The 19,088-nt window shown below is 39.3% G+C and overlaps 1 protein-coding gene across 2 annotated transcripts in view; it reads left to right on the top strand.

Annotated features, from left to right (window-relative positions):
• The window catches only part of CMYA5 (cardiomyopathy associated 5), a 90,110-nt gene that overhangs the window by 57,802 nt on the left and 13,220 nt on the right, over positions 1-19,088 (top strand). Inside the window, exons 7-9 of one of the 2 annotated variants that reach the window (XM_032335872.1) lie at positions 5,306-5,455; positions 8,010-8,156; positions 9,284-9,431. In XM_032335872.1, the coding sequence (XP_032191763.1) occupies positions 5,306-5,455; positions 8,010-8,156; positions 9,284-9,431 (445 nt within the window). Of the gene's footprint in view, positions 1-5,305; positions 5,456-8,009; positions 8,157-9,283; positions 9,432-19,088 lie in introns of those variants that run through there. The other variant, XR_004283929.1, reaches the window with a different exon arrangement.

Here is a 19,088-nt window from a genome sequence, read left to right as displayed (position 1 = left end):
ATTTTTCCTTATGAGTGGCTTTTCCTTCTCCAGCTGAGCCCCCCCCCCAACCCCACCGCCTTTTTCTCATACTAAACAGATTAGCTTAGAGAACTAACAGCTCAGCATCACACTCTGTGGCCAGGAGCCTCCTACTCAGCTGTCAGAAGCATCCTGCCGACTCTTCAAAATATTTTTTAATGTGCTATTTTAACAAACAAGACAATGAAGCTTATTTAGATTTCTCAAAGCTGCTATGTTTCAGTGAAGTTACCAAGTTTCACTTACTGTAAAATGTACTCTGCTATCTTCCTTTAAAAATGCTATTTCCAAACCACCTGAGAGACAACTGCTATTTTTACATTGACAATTAATTTTCACTCCTGTAAGAAGAATTCTAGTTTGGTGAAAGGCTTTTCAGGGGTCACCCACAACCTTAGAGAAAGTGAGAAATTCAGTCATTTATCCTAAGAGATTTTTCTCTATAAAAGTGTCAAAACCAAAAGGTGTCTTTTATAACATCTTTAAGAGGCATTTAAATTGAGAGGTGATTAGAAACTAAGAAATTCTGATGAACAGAGTAGGTTGTTTGCTTTTAAGGGATTCGTTATATGCTGTTGTTCATTTAGAAGGATATGCTTTTGAATATCTGACAGGCAAAATGAGAGGACATTCCATATATTTGAGAGACCACAGAGTTAAATTGTCACCAAGTGTTAATGATTCATTCAGAAATAGGGCGCCTGGGACTCCTGGGAGTTCCAAGCTGTTTATAGAGAGACTGATTTCTGTGAGGCAAACGCCACACATGGTATGGCTGCTTCATGGAATTGGAGCCCAGGGCTCTGACTTGCTGTTAAATAGTTTTTGTTCATTTTTGACCAGTAAACCCTCTCAGATATAAAATCCTCCCCAGGTACATGAAAAGTTAATCTGACCACTGCCAACACTAATCAGAAATTCTAAGGAAAGGCTGTGACTTTTCTACTGAGGCATGGAACAGCCCCTAGCAACTATTCCACACTCGCGTGATTATTATTACTCATCTATTTTTACTCGTTAATTTTACTCATTTACTATTATTATTACTCATGTTATTATTCCCATTTGATAGGTGAGGAAACAGAGGGAACAGAAAATTGTCTCATATATTGCCCTAGATATACAGCTACTTGAGGGTGCGGGGTCAGGGGGTAGGGAGCAATTCGACTTCAGGGTCTCTGCACTTAAACCCCTGCCCCACCACAGATGGGCAGAGTGCATTGCTGCGAAAGGATGGATAACCAGAGATTAGTAACATCCAAGGCTTCCTTGACTTTGGCTCCTATGGACTTGGTTTTGATTTTTTTTTTTGAAATTGTGGTAAAATACACATTAACATAAAACTTACATCTTAACCACTTTGAGGTGTACAATTCAGTGGTATTAAGTGCATTCACATTCTCAGATAACCGTCACCAGTATCTGTCTCCCAAATTCTTTTCATCCTGCGAAACTGAAATTCTGTACCTGTTGAACAATGTCCCCCCCAACCCCTGGCTCCCCAGCCTCTAGCGACCACCATTCTACTTCCTGTCTCTCTGAATTTAACTACTCTCAGTCCCTCCTGAGTGGAGTCATACGGTATTTGTTTTTATGTCATGTCCTCAAGGTTCATCCATGTTGTGGCACATGTCACAACTGCCTTCCTTTTCTCCGCCCGCCCCATTCAAGACTGAATAAAGTCTTATTGTATGTCTATACTGCATTTTGCTGATCTGTTCACCCATTGATGTTTTTTGCTTCTATGCTTTGGCTATTGTGAATCATGCTGCTCTTCTGGGAACACAGCTAGATGGAGTGGGGATCTATCTGGCCACACAAGTCCTGAAGTCCAAGTTGATCTGATGCTTAACTGAGTGTGACAGCTCTTTATGGGCACACTCCTTCAGGTAGAGGGGATCCATGGTATGATTTCACTGCCCAATTTCTTAGCCTCCCAGAGAGAAGCCTTAAAATCCCATTTTGTATATATATATTTTTTTGGCATTACTCCTTTGCAAGTTTATTCCTATAGAACTGTAAACAGAGTTGCTAACATATGAAATCTGACTCCCTGATATTCTGCCACACAGGAACTGCAAATCTAAGCATTATCGTTGGATTGCATCTATGGAATATTCTTAATCTCTTTTTAATTTTAGAATGCTTTGTAAAGTGAAAGTGTTTCCTGTTTTTGAAAAGATGTTTTAACTGTAATAATTTTGGGGGAAGGAGCACATGAGGTACAAAAATCACTCCTAGCCCACATGTTTTGCTTAATTCCCGACAACCACTTCCTTAAAATTTGGTGATTGCGGGGGGGGGGGGCGGGGGGAGTCCATATCACTTTTTAAGTTTGTTGAGTTACCTGAGAGAGAGATAGAGAGATTTGGAAACTTGTTGCTATTTTTAAAAGCAGATATAGCTCAATGTAAAATTCACAGGAAAAAAGAAAGGGAGAGTTTCATCATTCATGCCTCAGGGAGTTCGGCACTGTTTCAAAGATTGACAATAGTTGAAGTATTCTGCCTGGCTCTTCAGTAAATCTGGGCAGCATGAAAATTCACTGAACTGCATTTATCTGGATGGAATCCTTTAGAATGTGACACTGATTTCCTGCAGGGAAGACACAGGAAAGTCAAAGTGTGAGGGTCTCTGAACCATTATCATTCCTTGGGGAGGTGCTCTGATAGGCAGGCTTCTGAGATTATCAAGCAGCCTGCTCAGCATGTCTTACCTTGGTAGTTTCTCTGTGATTTACCAGATGATAGATCCACAGTTCATCTCCCATCTTCACAGACGTCCCTCCCCTTTTCTGTGTTCTTGCCAAGGCCGATTCACCTTTTGAAACTTTAGCACTGGTTATGTGTCAGACAATCTGCTAAGCACTAAATGTACATATGCTACTTACAACAAATGTGTTAGGAAATGGTATTATTATTATTGTTGTTTTCCCATTTCAAAGATGGGGAAACCAAGGCTAAGCTAACACAGCTATTAAGTGGGGGACCTGGCTTTTTTTTTTTTTTTTTAGTATTAGAAATGATTTATTATATTTCCATATACTAACAGAAGAACTAGAAAATAATTAAAAACAATACCATTGAAATAGCGTCAAAAACCATAAAATATTTAGGAATACATTTAATAAAAAGAAGTGGAGGATCTCTACACTGAAATCTATAATACATTCCTGAGAAAAATTATAGATATAAGTAAATGGATAGGTAATACTATGGGATAGGGCCCAGGAATTGTCAAAATATCCCCAGGTTTGAAACTGGGTCCTGGTTAAAGAACAGGATAGAATGGGTTTTTAATTTCCCACATAGTATTTTTTTTAATTTTTTAATTTTGTAATAAACATATAATGTATTTTTAGCCCCAGGAGTACAGATCTGTAAATTGCCAGGTTTACACACTTCACAGCACTCACCACAGCACATACCCTCCCCAATGTCCATAACCCCACCCCCCTCTCCCGACCCTCCTCCCCCCAGCAACCCTCAGTTTGTTTTGTGAGATTAAGAGTTTCTGATGGTTTGTCTCCCTCCCGATCCCATCTTGTTTCATTTATTCTTTTCCTACCCCCCAAATCCCCCACATTGCATCTCCACTTCCTCATATCAGGGAGATCATATGATGGTTGTCTTTCTCCAATTGACTTATTTCACTAAGCATAATACCCTCTAGTTCCATACACGTTGTTGTGAATGGCAAGATTTCATTTCTTTAGATAGCTGCATAGTATTCCATTGTATATATATATACAACATCTTCTTTATCCATTCATCTGTTGATGGACATCTAGGTTCCTTCCATAGTTTGGCTATTGTGGACATTGCTGCTATAAACATTCGGCTTCACGTGCCCCTTCAGATCACTACGTTTGTATCTTTAGGGTAAATACCCAATAGTGCAATTGCTGGGTCATAGGGTAGCTCTATTTTCAACTTGTCGAAGAACCTCCATGCTGTTTTCCAGAGTGGTTGCACCAGCTTGCATTCCCACCATGGTGTAGGAGGGTTCCCTTTTCTCTGCAGGGGATCTGGCATTCAACCTCAGGCTGGTGTCTCTGCTTTGAAGCCCATGAACTTGACCACCCTCTTAACCTACTCCTCACTTTTCATAACTCTGTATTTCCTCAGCTCTTATCTCTTTTTTGAATCTTTCCAATTTGCCTCCTTTTGTTCCATTCTTTAGACTCATTTCTTATTTTTTCTTTTCTTATTTTTTTTTTTATCTCCTTGTTGAACTAACCTTTGTTTTCTTTTCCTTTGGTGTTGACTTTTCATAAAGTAATCTCATAAAATTTGGCCTAAAGTATTTCAGTAAGTTTATCTCTCAGGAAATGTTGATTGGAAACAATAATCATGAAAACAAATGTAAAAGCATGGCATCTTTTCAACTATAGGAATAACCTTTTCCTCTAATTTGTAAATTTAACATTCAGTGCTTCATTGAAAATATTCAGTGCTTTTGTATCTTAAAAATGTGGGAAGAGAGTTGCGTAGGAGCTTGATTTATGGCCTTGTACATACTATTAATGTCCAATATGCATAATGTAAACTTTAAAAATCTCTTTGAAAACACTTGAGGATACTGTCCAAATTTAAAATTCAGAAAAATAGAGTTCTGTCAGACATCTAAACTTTACCTTTGCATGAGTTAATAGGGTACTTTTTCTCCTATGTAGTCTTTATATTTTGTTTATTTTTTTTTTTAAAAAAAGATTCTTTGGTAGAGTCATGTTAGAAAGAGAAAATGGGATAGTAATTTCACAAAGGGTATTTTGATATTTTATTCACACCAGTCTTTTTTCAGCTTTGATGATGCAGCAACTGGTTCCAAAAGGGCTTTATTTGTCTCTGTTCTGAATATAGATTCTATTTATGTAGAAGGAAACAACAGTGGTTATGTAGCAAAGCAACTCAAGTTTTCATTTTGAAGGAAAATCAAATCATTTGATGCATCCTCTCACCTGTGTAAGTTTATTATTCTGAATATCGAACTACAGAAGCGTATTACCAAGTGATCACAGTTTGGGGGTCTATGTTTATTTCTCGGTGTCAATAAGCATGCCTATACAAATGCATCAAAACCACACTCTAATGGCACAGTGGTTGCATCCAGAGAATATGCTTGGGTGGGTGTTGTTGAGAACAAGGGAGCCCTTCCATTTTTACTCCATGTATTTCTGTATTGTTTGATGTTTTCTCAACATACATAAGTTACTTCTGCAAAATGAAAATGAATCAATGAGTAAAAACAGCGTTGGTGGTAATAAATCTTGCTTTTATTCCAGTTCCCCAGCCTCCTAGATTAGAACCTCAGGAACCCAATTCTGCCACCAGCACCACAATTGCAGTTTATTGGAGCATGAACAAGGAAGATGTCATTGACTCATTCCAGGTGTACTGCATGGAGGAGCCCCAGGATGACCAAGAAGTAAACGGTAGGATTGCTAACACAGATACAGATACAGGTGTCCATTTCTGCATCTTAATAGGAAGGATTTAAAGGTACCTGTATTGCAACTCATTCCACAAAGCACTTACAGCCACATATACAAACCACAACAAGAAACCAACGACCATATAAGCAAACATAAAACAGCTAAGCAAAAACTGGAAATCCGAATTAAGGAAAAGAAAATGCAGAAACACCATAAAGGTCAACATGGATATTGTAATTAAGTTTCAGATTTGGCTTTGAGCTCTCAGGATAGTAGGAGCAACTAAGAGAGTCTCATTTGCAGAAAGGTGGTAACATAACAGCCCTTCAGGGAGAACAAGTCTCAATCAGTACTTGAGTTTAAAACAAAGTATAATATGTATCAATTTGCAGAGGAGAAATGAGCTGTATACAGGACAGAAATGAGTTGGATACAGAGGACTGAGCTGCAATAAAAGATTATTACGTCCAAAATAATTATAACGCAAATGCAGTACTGATGTCATGGTTGACGGCTTCTCAGATCCACTTTGATAAAAGCTGCAAACAAACCATAAAGGTTTGTTTAGGGTTCACAGATCTCAAGGTGTGAGCTGTGAGTAGTCTCCTTGCATCTCCAGTTAGTATGCAGATAGAAGTGAAAGTGATTAGCAGGGTGAAGATATGACACATATGTAGTTGAACTTCTGTAAGTATCTCTCTGTTCAGTAGGACTTCTAATAAGACCTAGAAGCCAAACACTTTGAGTTTGTACTTCTTGATCAATCAGAGCTGGCACGCTGGCGTTTTCTATTGCTTGTTGAAGACGGACACACATGTTTTGGAACGCCGATGAGCATGTGACAGGATGGACATGCCATTATGAAACTCAGGAGCCCAACTTGTCATGAGGAAAAAATTATAATATAGTTCGCTGCTACCAAGATTTAAGTCTTTTGAGATGTCAGGTGATACTTAAATAAGGAAAAAGTTAAAAAAAAAAGAAAAAGAAAAAAAGCAACCATAGTCATAAAGTTGGCTAAGTTTGCCTATTAAGGACTGCTTATATTCCTGGCAATATGACCATATATCTGTCACAGCAGAGCAAGGTGAGTGTCATTATCCCCATTTGCAAATAAGAAAACTGATGGGAGGTTAAGCAGTTTGCCCAAGGCCACACAACTTCTACATGACAGGGGTAGTAGGATTCAAGCATGAACCTTTGAGACTCCAAAGCTTATGTTTTGGTTTGCTTGTTTCTGTGTTTGTTTTGTGATAGCACACTTCTTCCTCCTCCATATCCAGCTGTCATGTCCTGGAGCTTTGTGGCTCTCCAAGACTCCTCTTAACACCAACTTATTGCCTTATTGCCTGGAGTGCTTTTTTTTTTTTTTTTTTTTAAAGTGCATCAGCTCCTCCCCACCCCTAGCCTCCAAACACTTATTTGTCCTAGGTCTCATTCATTCTATGCCTTGACATCTTGCTGTGTGGGGGGTCTCCCCCAACATAGGTCATGTGCATTGTTCAAAGAAGTGCTGAGGCAGCAGGACTCTGCTGAAGACTGCAACCACAGTTTCTAGGATGTGGGGGAAATGTTTTTCAGTGTACAAGTCCTTATGAGATTCTCTAAACCAAACTTTCCATCCAGAAAGTATAGCTCAGTGGGCTGGAAAGTTGCAATTAAAGAAACCGAGTTGAAGTGCTCCTAAATTTCCTTTAAAAGAAAATGATCTGGGCTTCTTAACTGGAAGAGTTTAGAAGATGTGACTTTCAAGAGAATTAAGGGAAGAAAACCAAAATGATTGAAGGCTAATTTTAAAAAGAAAATAATTCTTTGTAAAGGAGAAAAAGTTTCAGTATGAATGATCACATCGGTCCCAAAGGGCAGGTGTTCATACTGGTGTCGAGTAGGAAGGCCCCTAAAATAGTGAAAATAAAATAATGTAAGAAATTTTAGGAAATGTCTTGATCAAACAAGTTACTTTTTAGAATAGTTCATGACTTATCAAAGTTATTCAAGTATTTCTGTAAATCATGGAACTCTCTACATGAAAAGATTCTGGAATTTGTGAGAAGGAACCAGGATTTGACACTTTGAAAATCATACTGAGCACTAAAATTGTTTACTAATTTGGAAAGGTGTTTTATAACATCATAAATTTAGAAAAAAATGGAGTTGTCCATATTTTATTACATACTCTCCTGAAATATTGGCATTGCTTCTTAAGAATGTTTCAGAATGTACTATAGAGATTTAAACTAACATAAACTATGCAATTTTAGTGTTTACTATTGAAATAAGTTATTTTAATTGTGGCAGATGAAGCTTAGAATGTTACTAATACACTATTATTTTCTGGTAAGTGTTCACAAGTAATAATACATCACTCTAAATATCTCTTTTTACCATGCCGTTGCTTTCTTATGAATTCTAAAGTGAGAGCTATCACAAAAGTTATCTTAAGTTTATCAGTTTGAATTTTCCACTGAAAAGAACTGAGCACTTCTTTCAATAGCAATAATTTTCAATTTACTTTGGAAGACACCCAAGACTTTCTAATTGTGTTTTATGCTAGACTTGGTAGAAGAATACAGGTTGACAGTGAAAGAAAGCTATTGCATTTTTGAAGATCTGGAACCTGACCGATGTTATCAAGTGTGGGTCATGGCCGTGAACTTCACTGGATGTAGCCTGCCCAGCGAAAGGGCAATTTTTAGAACAGGTAAAGAGATGTTAAGGGGATGTTGGGAGACAATATTCAATTCTTCACACACTACTGAGATCTAATAAGCATTTATTAAGCACCTATTGTATGCTGGATGTTGTACAGTGCTGAGTATACAGTGATGAATAAAACTGGGTTCCTACATTCTAGAAGATTGCAGTCAAGTGGGAGAAATAAAAAACAAAACAAAACAGAAGATCATTAAAAAATTGTGGTAAGGACCATGATCTAGTTATTTATAAGTTGTTATGAGAACACTCCATAGGGATACATGAGGCAGGGGCAGGATCTGGAATGGCTCCTTAGTGTTGAAGCCTGAATAGAATCCCTTAAAGGATCAAGGAGCCTTTAAAGGATTAAAGGATTAAAGGTTAAAAGAGTGTATGCCTTTTGAAGAAGATATGTAAGCAGAGATATCAAGGTAAGAAACAGTATAGAGGGTGCAGGGCGCTACAAGAAGTTTGGTATTATTTCTTTGACTTAAAAACAAGGAGAGGAAAGACATGAGGTAAGAAAGGCTAGTGTTTGGGGGCCATGTTTGTCAAGATAAGAAGCTTGGGCTTCATCATAAGGGTGCTAGGAGCCCCAAAAGAGTTTTCAGCAATGATATTCAACTGGGAATGCATTTCCATGACGGGGCAGTTTCACAGGGGGGCTGAAGTAGGTGCGGCATAAGCCAAGTTTGCCTTGCCTTGAAGATCACTGTAACTACCTCAGAGGAAGAAATGACACTCCCACCATTTTATCCTTTCTTCTTGCTGTCTGAAGCAAGTATTTATTGAGTACCAATGGAAGACAAGATCATGGCTAACTTTTCTGTGAAGGGAGGTAGACGAGAATCTTCTTTTTTATTTGCTTGTATATATATAAGGAAACTGGTGGGATTTATGGGAAGCTAATATTAGAGGCTCTCTGGGGATGGGTGAAAACTGCAATTTGGAAGGTAGAGGTGGGAGGGAGACTTTTCATTACATAAATTTTCATATCTTTTGGGCTTTTAACCAAGAATGTACTTTTTAATCAAAAATTAAAATAAAATCATGCCCAAGCATTCTACCCAGGGTACCAGAGAAGCGAAGCTGATGTTGATTGTTCCATAATTGATTTGGTTCCCTCTCTTGCAGCACCCTCCACCCCTGTAATCCGTGCCGAGGACTGTACGGTGTGTTGGAACATGGCCACCATCCGATGGCGGCCTGCCAACCCAGAGGCCACTGAGACTTATACTCTGGAGTATTGTAGACAGCACTCTCCAGAGGGTGAGGGACTCAGGTAAGGATCTTCTCCTCAGGAGACTTCACCTCTCCATGGGGAGAGCCCAGGGTGCCTGGAACTCAGCTGAAGCTCCTAACCTGACTCTGAGCTTCGGCTCACGGAGGGAGAAAAGCATCCTAAAATCTTGCTAAGCTAATTAAACTATTGACTTGATTTGCAACTCCATCACTATTCATCAATGAACTCCAAGTTTGTAATAAAACACATGCTACAATGCAGAATAAAGACTCCCTTGTAAGAAAAATGTATGCAAATTTTAATAAGATGGAACATTCTTTGAGGTATATTTAACTTGAGTCGTTAGACAGGATTTATGCATATTTCATGCACTTTTTAGTAGTTATATCAGAATAGATACATCTAACTCAGGAAACTAATAGTGAGCTTGTATATAATGTAAATCTGTGTCTCCTTGATGTATTGGTAATATAAAGGAGCTAATTATATAAATATTGTTATAGAGACATACCTGCCTCTCTAAGAGCATGAAGGTTCTAAAGAGATTTTGCCAGGAAAAAAGAAATGGGAAGCTCTTTCACTAAACTTATAAAGCTTTAAATTTATCAGTCAAGAGCTGTGCATCCTGGGGACATTTGGTAAATGTTAATTTATTTACTGAGATGATGATTTCTTGGCCTATAATCCATAGCAATAGAGCAACTTCATCTTCCAGGGCGCATATTCAGATCATTATTAATAATGCTCATTTAAAAAAAAAAAGATTTTATTTATTTATTTGACAGAGATCACAAGTAGGCAGAGAGGCAGGCAGAAAGAGAGAGGAAGGGAAGCAGGCTTCCAGCTGAGCAGAGAGCCCAATGCGGGGCTCCATCCCAGGATCCTGAGACCATAACCCGAGCCGAAGGCATAGGCTTTAACCCACTGAGCCACCCAGGCACCCCTATAATGCTCATGTTTTAATAGTGGCATTTTAGTTTTTTTTTTTAATGAAGTTTACTGAAAGAAACTATTTTGGTAGGAGATAAAACTTAGAAATAATGGTATAGAATTAGACAGCTCTTTAATAAAGTGTATTATTTAAGCCCTTGATTATCTACATGATCAGTCAACAACTATTTATTTAGTTATATGAGGTTTCATATGACTGAGCAATAATTATAGCTTCTTTCAAGTAGGTGAAGACAGGCTTCATAAAATAATGATCAAAGATGAATTAATGTCGAGCATATGGGTGGGATGTAGGCATTTCAGCAGAAGTGAGAATGTAGTAAATGTACAAAAAACCAACACCTCTGTTAATGTGCCAAATGCTGGATGACAGGCTTCAGTAATTAGCAAACAGAGGAGAGGTAAACTCTGACCAAGATGGGATGGGAGAAAAGGAGAGAGAAGGAGGAGAAAAGGAGGGAGAGAGGGAGATAGAGACAGAAGAGATTATAACTGACTTTTATTAAGCATTTACTATGTGCGAGTCACTGTCTTCAATGCTTTATGCCCACTGCCTTATTTAATTCTTATAGGAAGTCTGAGAGAAAGCAGACACTTTGAGAGGGTACTCAGCTAGTGAGTAACAGTCAGGATTCAAACCCCATTTTGTCAGAGTTCAAAGTCCAGGCTGCTAATTCCTCTTTAATGTCACAAAGTGGAGTCTTGGGCCTTCTCCCCAAAGCTCTTGGTGTCCTGAGAACCCTGCCCAAGTCCCTGGGAATCTCTCCCTTTGCTCTCCACCAGCAGTGAGGAAAACCCAGTTCTTTCTGAGGCAAAAACAGACTGTTAAGGAGTGCTCTGAAATGACTCATCCTTGTCATGGTATCGTCCCCAGCTGGCATTTGCATAAATAATATCAGCACAGTTGGATTCTTAAATCAGCAGAGATCTAGAAACCCTGAAACCCAGTAGCCATCTCACTAAAGGAACTATGATGTCACCTCATAAACACGGCTACAGGGGGAAGGGAAAGGGGGAGCTGGAGGGGGAAATGTCCTTCACGGAGGGTCTTCAACGTTTCAGGAACTGGGCAAAATCTCATCCAGCCCTCTCACCAATCCTAAGAGGGAGGTGAGTGATGATCTCCATTAAATGAGATTCAAGGAGGTTCAATAAATTGGCGAAAGTATTAAGTGATGGAATGCGCATTTGAAGTCAGGATTCAAACTCAGATCTGTCTTATTCTCTCCATTAGTCCTAAACCTTGAGTTACTACATAGACTGAGTTAGTACATGGAGTTAGCATACGTCAGCAGCCTGACGTTGAGTTATCATGAATCCGTAGTTTCTTTTGTCACAGGGAAATCATAGATTTAAAGAGAGAATGCAGTACCATTATTTAAAACTTCTTTGATCAGTGATTTTCTTTTTCCTGATCACCTCGGGACCCTCAAAATAAAACGAAAAACATAATGTTCATTTTGTATCAACACTGATAATACATTCCAAACAAATCCTTCTATCGAAGCCAAAGAAACCAATGACAGTTCCATTTGTAGGGAAAAAAATGGCCACCCGCTAATTTTATTAAGACAAAAGTTGAGCTAATTAGAACATGAGGCTTGTCATTAGTTTATTCTGTCTGAGACTTTGCCAGTGGATTCATTTTAATTTTTCCGGTTAAAGGAGAGCATCTGAGAGGTTGGATAAGCAGAAGCTCCTAGAAGTTAAAGAACAATACAAGGACCCTTTGTTACTGAATGGATGTAGTGCAGCAAGTTTAAGGTGAAGGGAAATTCCACTTGCAGGGCCTTGTTGACAGTTCGGAACTGTATTGGAGATGGAGCTGTTTTCCAGTTAGGTGCTAAAAGACTCCTCAGTGCCAGGAGGTGGAATGGTATGTCTAATCCACAACCCAGGGATGACTCTCCAGCCTCTGGAGCCCTGCTGAGTCTGACAGAAAAATTAATTTCTTGAAGCAAGCATGAATTTGTGGGCCACAAATTGCTGCCCTGTCCCTTTGCTAAGTCTATTGCTGAGCTACCGTATTGATGGGGACGGCCCCCATCAATACAAAAGGCTCAATGTCGTATACCCCAGGTTAGCATCAAGGGACTGGAATAATTCCTCCGTAATCTCAGAGGCCCAGAACTGCAAAACTCATTTGTATGTCTTTTGGTTCTCCAATTTAAGACTTCCAGAAGGAAGGAAAAGTCTGCTCTTGGGGAGTGGCCATGTGCCTTACTTAGTCTTTCAACTATCTGGCTCTTAAAATCAACTTGAAAGCATTCCTTATGGGATCAGAGGGTTCAGAACTCTATAAAATATTAACTATCATCCGTATTGCTCTATCTCTAGCATAACAACTCTACACAGCTAGTCAGATAGTAGAATTGATAAAGAAATTTAGAATTTTATCACCTCTAGTCAACAAATGCGAACAATCCCTACTGTTGGAGTCTATTAGAACCACATTCTTCACCTCGATTTTTTTGCACAGCAGTGCATAATTAGAGTTATTTTGTGTCCTGGAAAGAACAGCAAGGCAAGAGTTGTCTGATCCCACTCACTTGTTGGCTCTATGAAGGGATCATTATGAAAATTTGCAGCCTCCGTGTCTGACAGTATCTGGTATATTGTAGCTACTCAATAAATATGTGTTACCTAAAAGGGTTAATATCATTGGTTCTGGGTTCTATCCAAAAACCCTATACTAAACCAGATTCAAAAATTGATCCAGAGGTCACTGCTGGGGAGTAAGGGGAGATCAAAGATTACTTCTTTTGATGGAGCTAGGTTGGCTGGGTGAGGACGGGGACCTTATCTGTGTGGATATTCAATAAAGGTCTGTTTAATGAATGAATGAGAGGGTGAATCAGGGGCATAGACAAACTTCTTTTGGCTTTGCCACTCTCACGTCATCTGACTGAGGACTAACTGAGTTCATATCTCTCACCCCCAATCCCTGAAAAGACAGACAGCCTTATGGGCTCTGGTCTGGAGTAGGAAGAGAAGTTGAAAGGAAATGAAAAGAACAGAGAAAGGGATGAGTAATAGGAACAGATACACAAACACACACACACACACACACACACACACACACACACACAGGGCATTGATTACCCTTTAGACTGGGGAATCTGATTTTGGCTGCCAGAACAGAAACACATTCATCCTTAGACCTGCATTTGTTCTCCCTGTACGATGGCCTCTAAATATTCTGATTTAAGATCAAAGGTGCTGGTTGAACTCTTATGGTGAGTGTTTATATGGAATGAGCCTACTGAGCCCCAAATTCCATGACGTGGTATCTGAAATAACCAAGCAATTGCCTCCATTCCATAATCCTCACAGAATACACATTTGCATATTTTTGTGTGTGGGCACTGTGGCTGGGTCCCAGCAGTCGGCCCCTGTTGGGATTGGGGGTGGGCGGGAGTGACAATCCCTGGCTTGTGTGTGGGGGCTGAGGGAGCTCCTACTCACCCTTTCCTGTTTTTCTTTGAATGCTCTCCTCAGGTTGGGTGGGCTCAAAACACTTTCAAAAATTTTCCACCGCTCGGCTGTTTCCTCAGCTGTTCTGTCTCTCCTGTGTGGAGAGAAGTCAGCAGAACTGTGGGTGGAGGAGGGAAAACTGAGAGAAATATAGTACAGGGATTAGCTGTGTGGGCTGTGCAGAGAGAAGCTGTGTACTGAATGACAAATCTGTGAGACTCAATACACCACAAAAGTAGTCAGTAGTGAACTTCCTGCTCCCTTCCCTGGCTGAGGCTATAGGGGTGTGGAGACTTTCTCTGGGTCCCCTTCCCCGGAAGCATCACGAGGGTTGGCTGGGCTCTGGGTGCTGGGCCTGTAAGCTCACATTCTTCCTGCTTCTGGCTTTCAGGGCCACACGCGGTAGGGCAGGAACAGAAATGTCTGTCACAGTTGGGTTTTCCAGCTGGGGACACCTGCTGCTCTGTCTGTGTAATAAGGACAAATAAGGGCGAGTTTTCTAATGAACTTAGTTACCTGAGCAGGAGATGAAGAATCCCAGCATTTCTTTCTTTTTAAAAAAAACTTCGTACTAAGTTTTCAGCTGGATTGGTGATGACCAAAGATCGGCAGCAAATGATTTGACCTTCACAACCTGTGGACGGAGGAGGCAGTTATTCCTGCCCCATGCTTGCTTCTCGGGGTGACAGGAGATCACTGACATGAATGGGTCCAAATTCACAAGTATTTAAGGACTAATAGCCAGTCTTTTTGTGGTATTGTTTTCCTCACCCAGGTGATAACCCTCAGCAGGGAACCCTTGGGAGAGCGAGCTGTAGGATGATTTCCAACCCCCCAACCCAGTATTCTTGACATTCAGCTTTTCCTAAATGAAATCTTTCTTCCCAAATGCATCTGGCTTAACTGTAATCATTTAGAATCCTATACACCTTCTGGTTGTATAGTAAAACTTCAGTCAATGAAAACCCAGGCTGTTCCTTCACTTCTAGCTTATGTTCTGTCAATTTCCACCAGTATTCAAGTTGTTCACGTTAAAAGACCCAGACATAATAGAACCACTAGAAACAATCCTGGAGAACAAGAGATCATTCAGGGGAGAGGAGACTGTATTGGAAAGTACAGGTTAAAAACCGTAGCTCAATGGAACAGAAAATTTAAATCTGAACTTCCTGGTAGCTAAGGTGAAAACAGGAGAGAGGGGGAGACAGCAAGAGGGAGAAAGAAAGAGATTACATAACTCATCTTTTTATAAAAAGGAAGCATAACATTTCACTAGGAGACAATTATATTTCTTGACATTCAGCTCTAAGATGAATTTTTCATGTAGATCTTTATATAAGGGCTATTGAACAAGATAATAGTGATTGTCTTTTAAGAGCAGTTTTACAAAAGATGCAAAAACATTCCTGATGTAATCATTTATAAACTGGATCTGAAAGCATGAAGTTAAATCACCATTCTGGGCAGGCAGTTCTATGGGGATCTCAAGTAATTGTCCACATATGTGGCCTTGGAATGGTAAAGGGGAGCTTCGAGAATCCAGAGGAATGGATGTTACTAGGCTCCTGGGATTCTCTGCCTGAAATAGAAATGGTACCATTCAGGCTCTGGATGGGAACTACAGAGAAAACAAAAATCCAGGATCATTCTGCTGGAATCCTTTGGCTCACTTGGATTTTGTGAGAAATCTAATTACAGGAAAGTCTAAGTGCCATGGTTGGCAGCATTCACCCTTGTGTTTATATCCTATTATGAACTAATAGTGATGTTTAGTTAACCCTGAATCTTATAATATCCTCATTTACCAGAAGAAATATAGTCCTGTTCAAAAATTATTTACATAGTTTTAAGAACAAAAATCAGTATATAAAGAATCTTCTTTTTCTTAACCCTGATTTAACCATAATGTTTCATCTTAAAAAGTTCCATGTTTACAGGTAGTTAAGCCTTTTTAAAATGGCTTCCCTCGGCAAGAGTTAGTTTTTGCATTTAGTGTTGCTTATGTTCTGGGAGATTTTCCTTCTTTTTCCTATTCCCCCTCCCCACTCTCCTCACCCCACTCTATCATGAGTAAGTTTCCCAAACCCAGCTGATCATAAAAATCACCTGGGCTGCTCATCTAAGCTTAGATTCTCAGGGCCCCTTAAGAGGTTCCGATTTGAAGGTCTCATGTGTCCACATGGGTTTGGGAAATGCTACTTTACTGGTCCAGCAGTGTACCCTGTTCACAGTTCACATTAAACGTTGTTGACTGCCTGGCTCAATGTGGGTGCGGCCAATAGGAATGCTAGCAAGAACCCACTGTGTTTTTTAACAAACAATTCCTATTGAACCATCTGTTGTGCATTGCAGTGACAGCACCATCCGTAGGCTGCTTCCAGCAGTAATGGCACTGGATTCCTCCATATTGTTTGTACACACACCGCCCCCCGCCTCCTCTGGGGAGAAAACATGCTTAAATCTAGGTATTAGACATGGCGGTGTGGAGGCTGTCACTCCTCAGGGTTACCAGCCCCTCAAATGACCTGAAGCTCATGTGCACTCCTTGCTTTCATTCCACACAAATTATCAAATTACCAAGTTAGGAGAGAAGCCACTCTACAAAATTCAAATTAATGTGTGTTCCTCAAACACGTCCAGTGAACTCCTGAGCTTATAATACAGCTCTAAAAGTAAATTATTTAATTGATTTTGGGTAATATGTACATATAGTATAAATTCAGAGATACAAAAGGGATACAGAGGAAGTGAAGTCTCCTTTCTATTTATCTGTCACCTACTCAGTTTTTCTCCCTAGAGGCAATTACTCTTTTTTTTTTTTTTTTAAGATTTTATTTATTTGACAGAGATCACAAGTAGGCAGAGAGGCAGGCAGAGAGAGAGAGAGGAGGAAGCAGGCTCCCCGCAGAGCAGAGAGCCTGATGTGGGGCTCAATCCCAGGACCGCGAGATCATGACCCGAGCCAAAGGCAGAGGCTTCAACCCACTGAGCCACCCAGGCACCCCAGAGGCAATTACTTTTACCTGATTCATATTTATCCTTTTAGGTAGTCTGTGCTTATACAAACATCTGTATTTTTTTCAACAAATGATAACTTCCTATAGATATTTCTGCCACCTTGCTTTTCTTGTTTAAAAATATTTCTTGGTGAGAATCCTATACCAGTGCATATAGAATGGCCTCCATTTTAAAAACAATTCTATTATATTCTGTTTTAAAAATATAATTTGATTTATTTGACCAATTGGAAGGTACTTAAGTTGTTTCCATTTTCTTGCTGTCACAAACAATGCCTCAGAAAAAAACCCCTTGTATATCATTTCACACATGTACCAGGATATATGTAAGATAAAGTCCTAGAAATAGGGGTGCCTGGGTGGTTCAGTGGGTTAAAGCCTCTGCCTTTGGCTCAGGTCATGATCCCAGGGTGCTGGGATCAAGCCCCGTTATCAGGCTCTCGACTCAGCAGGGAGCCTGCTTCCTCCTCTCTCTCTGCCTACTTGTGATCTCTATCTGTCAAATAAATAAATAAGATCTTTAAAAAAAAAAGTCCTAGAAATAAATGTATTAAGGTATGTACATTTTGGATTTTGATAGCTATTACCAAACTGTTTCTATAGAGGCTATACTTGTTACATATAGGCTAGCAGCTTACAAGGGTGCTTCCCTACCTACACAGGGTATGATAAAACTTTTGATCTTTGCACTTGATAGGTAGAAGGTGGAATCTTATTATAATTTCAGTGTGTATTCCTGTTATTAGGTTGAACATCATTTCATGTTTCAGAACCCCGTACTTTCTTTTCTGTGAACTGTTCATTTCCTATACCCACTTTTTTCCTGTTGGGCTGTAGAGTTTTAACTTATTGATTTGTAGAACCTCTTTGTTTTTTAAAGAACATTAGCCCTCATCTACAACATGAGTTGAAAATTTGTTTTGAAAATTTTTTGCCATGGATATTTTTTATTGATGTATAGTTGACATACAATATTATATTAAGTTCAGGTATATAATACAGTGATTCAACATTTATGTTGAATAAATGTTCACCTTATGAAGTGATCACAATAAATCTAGCTATCATCTGTAAGCATGCAAAATTATTACATACTATTAGCCACATTCCCTATAGTGTTCACTGTATCCTCATGTCTTAGTTATTTTATAATCAGAAGTTTGTACCTTTTCATCTCCCTCCCCTAGCTCCCATCCCATCGCAACCTGGTAACCATCCGATTGTTCTCTGTATTTATGAGTCTGTTTCTGTTTTGCTTTGTGTGCTCACTTTTTTTTAAGATTCCATATATAAGTGAAATTGTATGGTATCTTTCTCTGTTTGACATATTTCACTTAACATTATACCATCTAGCTCTATCCATGTTGTCATAAATGACAAGATCTTATTCCTTTTTATGACTGAATACTATTCCAGTGCGAGCTATATCTGTATCTAGGTCTAAATCTGTACAGAGATATATGTCACATCTTTTGTAATCCATTGATGGACACTTAGGTTGTTTCTATATCCTGGCTATTGTAAACAATGCTGCAGTGAACATGAGGTTACAGATATCTTTTCAAGTTAGTGTTTTTGTTTTTCTTTGGATAAATACCCAGAAATGAAATTGCTGGGTGGTATGGTAGCTCTGTTTTTACCTTTTTAAGGAAATTCCGTACTGTTTTCCATAGTGATTGCACCATTTTGCATTCCCACCAATAGTGTAAGGGGGTTCCCCTTTCTTCACATCCTCACCAACACTTGTTATTTCTTATCTTTTTGATACTAACTATTCTAACAGGTATGAGTGATAGCTCACTATGGTTTTGATTGGCATCCCTATGCTGATAAGTGATGCTGCATGAGCCATGGATAGTTTAAAATGTTAATTTAGTTGAATTTATCAATCTCTTTTTCAAATGTCTTTAATTTTTGTCTCATATTTAAAAATTGTCTCCCTCTTATGTTTTCTGTAGTATCCAATGATTTCATATTTTTATTATTTTTATTAACACATAATGTATTATTTGCCACAGGGGCACAGGTCTGTGAATCATCAGGCTTACACACTTCACAGCACTCACCAGAGCACATACCCTCCCCAGTGTCCATCACCCGCCCTCTCCATACCACCCCTCCCCCCAGGAATCCTCACTTTGTTTTATGAGATTAAGAGTCTCGGATTGTTTGTCTCCTTCCCAAACCCATCTTGTTTCATGAGCCAATGATTTCATTTTTAGAAACTAGATCTTTTATCATCTGAAATTTATTT

The sequence above is a fragment of the Mustela erminea genome, chromosome 3 (assembly GCF_009829155.1).
Source record: "Mustela erminea isolate mMusErm1 chromosome 3, mMusErm1.Pri, whole genome shotgun sequence".
Lineage (NCBI taxonomy): Eukaryota > Metazoa > Chordata > Mammalia > Carnivora > Mustelidae > Mustela > Mustela erminea.
Note: the sequence above shows the minus strand (reverse complement) of the source record. Positions and strands in the feature narration are given on the sequence as shown.